Source organism: Mytilus californianus, unplaced genomic scaffold (assembly GCF_021869535.1).
Source record: "Mytilus californianus isolate M0D057914Y unplaced genomic scaffold, xbMytCali1.0.p SCAF_11, whole genome shotgun sequence".
NCBI classification, from domain to species: domain Eukaryota; kingdom Metazoa; phylum Mollusca; class Bivalvia; order Mytilida; family Mytilidae; genus Mytilus; species Mytilus californianus.
Window position 1 is genome coordinate 16,734,700 of NW_026262593.1, and position 2,067 is coordinate 16,736,766.

The 2,067-nt window shown below is 31.7% G+C and overlaps 1 protein-coding gene across 1 annotated transcript; it reads right to left on the reverse strand.

Moving 5' to 3' along the window:
* Nucleotides 1–201: 201 nt before the first annotated feature.
* Nucleotides 202–1,822, reverse strand: LOC127720804 (beta-1,3-galactosyltransferase 5-like). The gene has a single exon (XM_052227555.1). The coding sequence runs from the start codon at nucleotides 1,820–1,822 to the stop codon at nucleotides 1,070–1,072; it is 753 nt and encodes a 250-aa protein (XP_052083515.1). The 3' UTR covers nucleotides 202–1,069.
* Nucleotides 1,823–2,067: the final 245 nt, after the last annotated feature.

A 2,067-nucleotide genomic window follows, 5' to 3' on the forward strand; every position in this document is an offset into this window, starting at 1 on the left:
CAAAGCAGAAAATTTTTCTAAGTCATATAACATATATCTTGAGTGTTTCAAAGCACTATTCGTTTTTTATTTGGTGTTTCGATAAAAATTTTGGAAACTTGAAGTGATCTGGTTACTAAAGCTTGTAAACAAAAAAAGGTGAACATTTTATTGCTTTACTTCTGGTGATGGTTATAAATTTTCTTATATGCAATGAAATGTTGTGTGAATATCTAACTGTGTACTGGACAGGATAAAACTAATTATGCAAAGCATTTCTTTATTTGAAACAAAGATAAATTCTGCAGTTTAAAACAAAAATGCCAATTTAACAAAGACTTATAGGGGAAACAATGGTGGTATCCTATAAGGGATCGTAAGTCATGATTTGCGTTGAATACTATTAAATTATGCACGGAAAGGTTCATATGTAGAAGAGAAAGGTACTACACACTATTACATGACTTTTACAAACGACTTAAACAATCCAAGAAATGATAAGAATGTCTTCATTAGGAGAAAAGTGTCTCTTCATTAGGAGAAAATTGTCTCTTCATTAGAAGAAAAGCGTCTCTTCTTTTGGAGAAAAGTGTCCCTTCATTAGGAGAACAGTGTCTCTTCATTAGGAGAAAAGTGTCTCTTCATTATGAGAAAAGTGTCTCTTCATTAGGAGAAAAGTATCTTTACGTGTTTGGTGTAGAGATAATACAGCTGAGAGGTTCTTTTACTTATTTTTCTATTCGCTACTTTTCATGTTGTATTTGCTGTTTTACTATTTAAATCCCCCAAAAATAATAATGAACATAGCAGTATGAAAATGTTTAAAATTAAAATTAAATTGAAAGTCCTATGTAACAGGACTAGTATGACATGTATTATGTTAAAATCTGAGTTTATGGTAGCTTACCGTGAAGTTGTGTCCGTGCACACTTGCAACTAAGTTTGTTTGTTCATAATGATGGGATTTTTTTTTAAATGTATGCTAAATTATGATTTAATCTAGGTTCCGTGGTTCACTGATTAAAGAAATGTTTTCATGTTGGCTGTTTTACGTCCAGTGGGGAATATTTATGAATACACGCATTCACATTTAAAATGAAATCAAACAGTTGAGTCTGTTTTCATATTTTCTTATAGTATTCCACATTTCTAATGAATTGGTGTCATTTTTTAAAATATTCAAATAAAATAAACTGCATGGCTTATTATATAAACTACTTATCACAGGTTCAAAATAAAATTTCGGCATAAACATATTTATCTTTAAGAGCAAAGATAAAAATCCACTTCCATAAACATCCTCTAACCACAAATAAGGCACATTCTTTGATGCTCTGTACATTTTTCTTACAACGTCAATTGACATTATAGAACTGTGTCCAGCACAATATGGGAGAAACTTTGTGAATGGATATTCTTCCGGTGTTATAAACCATTTATTGTTCCTGTTACGAACTGGAATATTTTCCGTTATTGTTTTACATTCCAGAACATTCGATGTTTGTCCAGCTTTTAACTTCTCTGCCAAGTAGGGTACTATGAGTGGGATATTGATTATGATATCATCGTCCATCTTGATGACGTATTTCGCATGGTTGCAGAAATTGTTCACCCAAAACAAACTAAACACAAGTTTGTATGTTAAATTTCTGTATGAATCTATGAAATTACCCTGAATAATGTCCATGTATCTTTTACTTTCATGTTCGATTTCTTGTTGAAGTGTTACATTTTCGGTTTTCCCTAGCACAAATACATGTTCAATGCGTTTACTGTGAAAACTAAAAACAGTTCCAAATGTGGATCTTATCAAGTTTCGTCCAGCAAAATTGCCCGGTGCCATATGTACAAAAACTAAAAGAAAAACATTTTTCCCTTTGCATTTCAAATGTTGATTTATTAATAGTTTGTAGCGATGTTGATGAATAAATGGGTCCATAAGTTCACCAGCGGAAGCATTGATATAATAGCTCTCAAACTGCGTCGATATGTTTCTTCCATGAAATAATTGTATTTTCTGCGTATTGTGTTGTGTTTTCTTCGAAGCGTATACCATTGTCTCCGTAACATATTTTATTTTCTCCGACA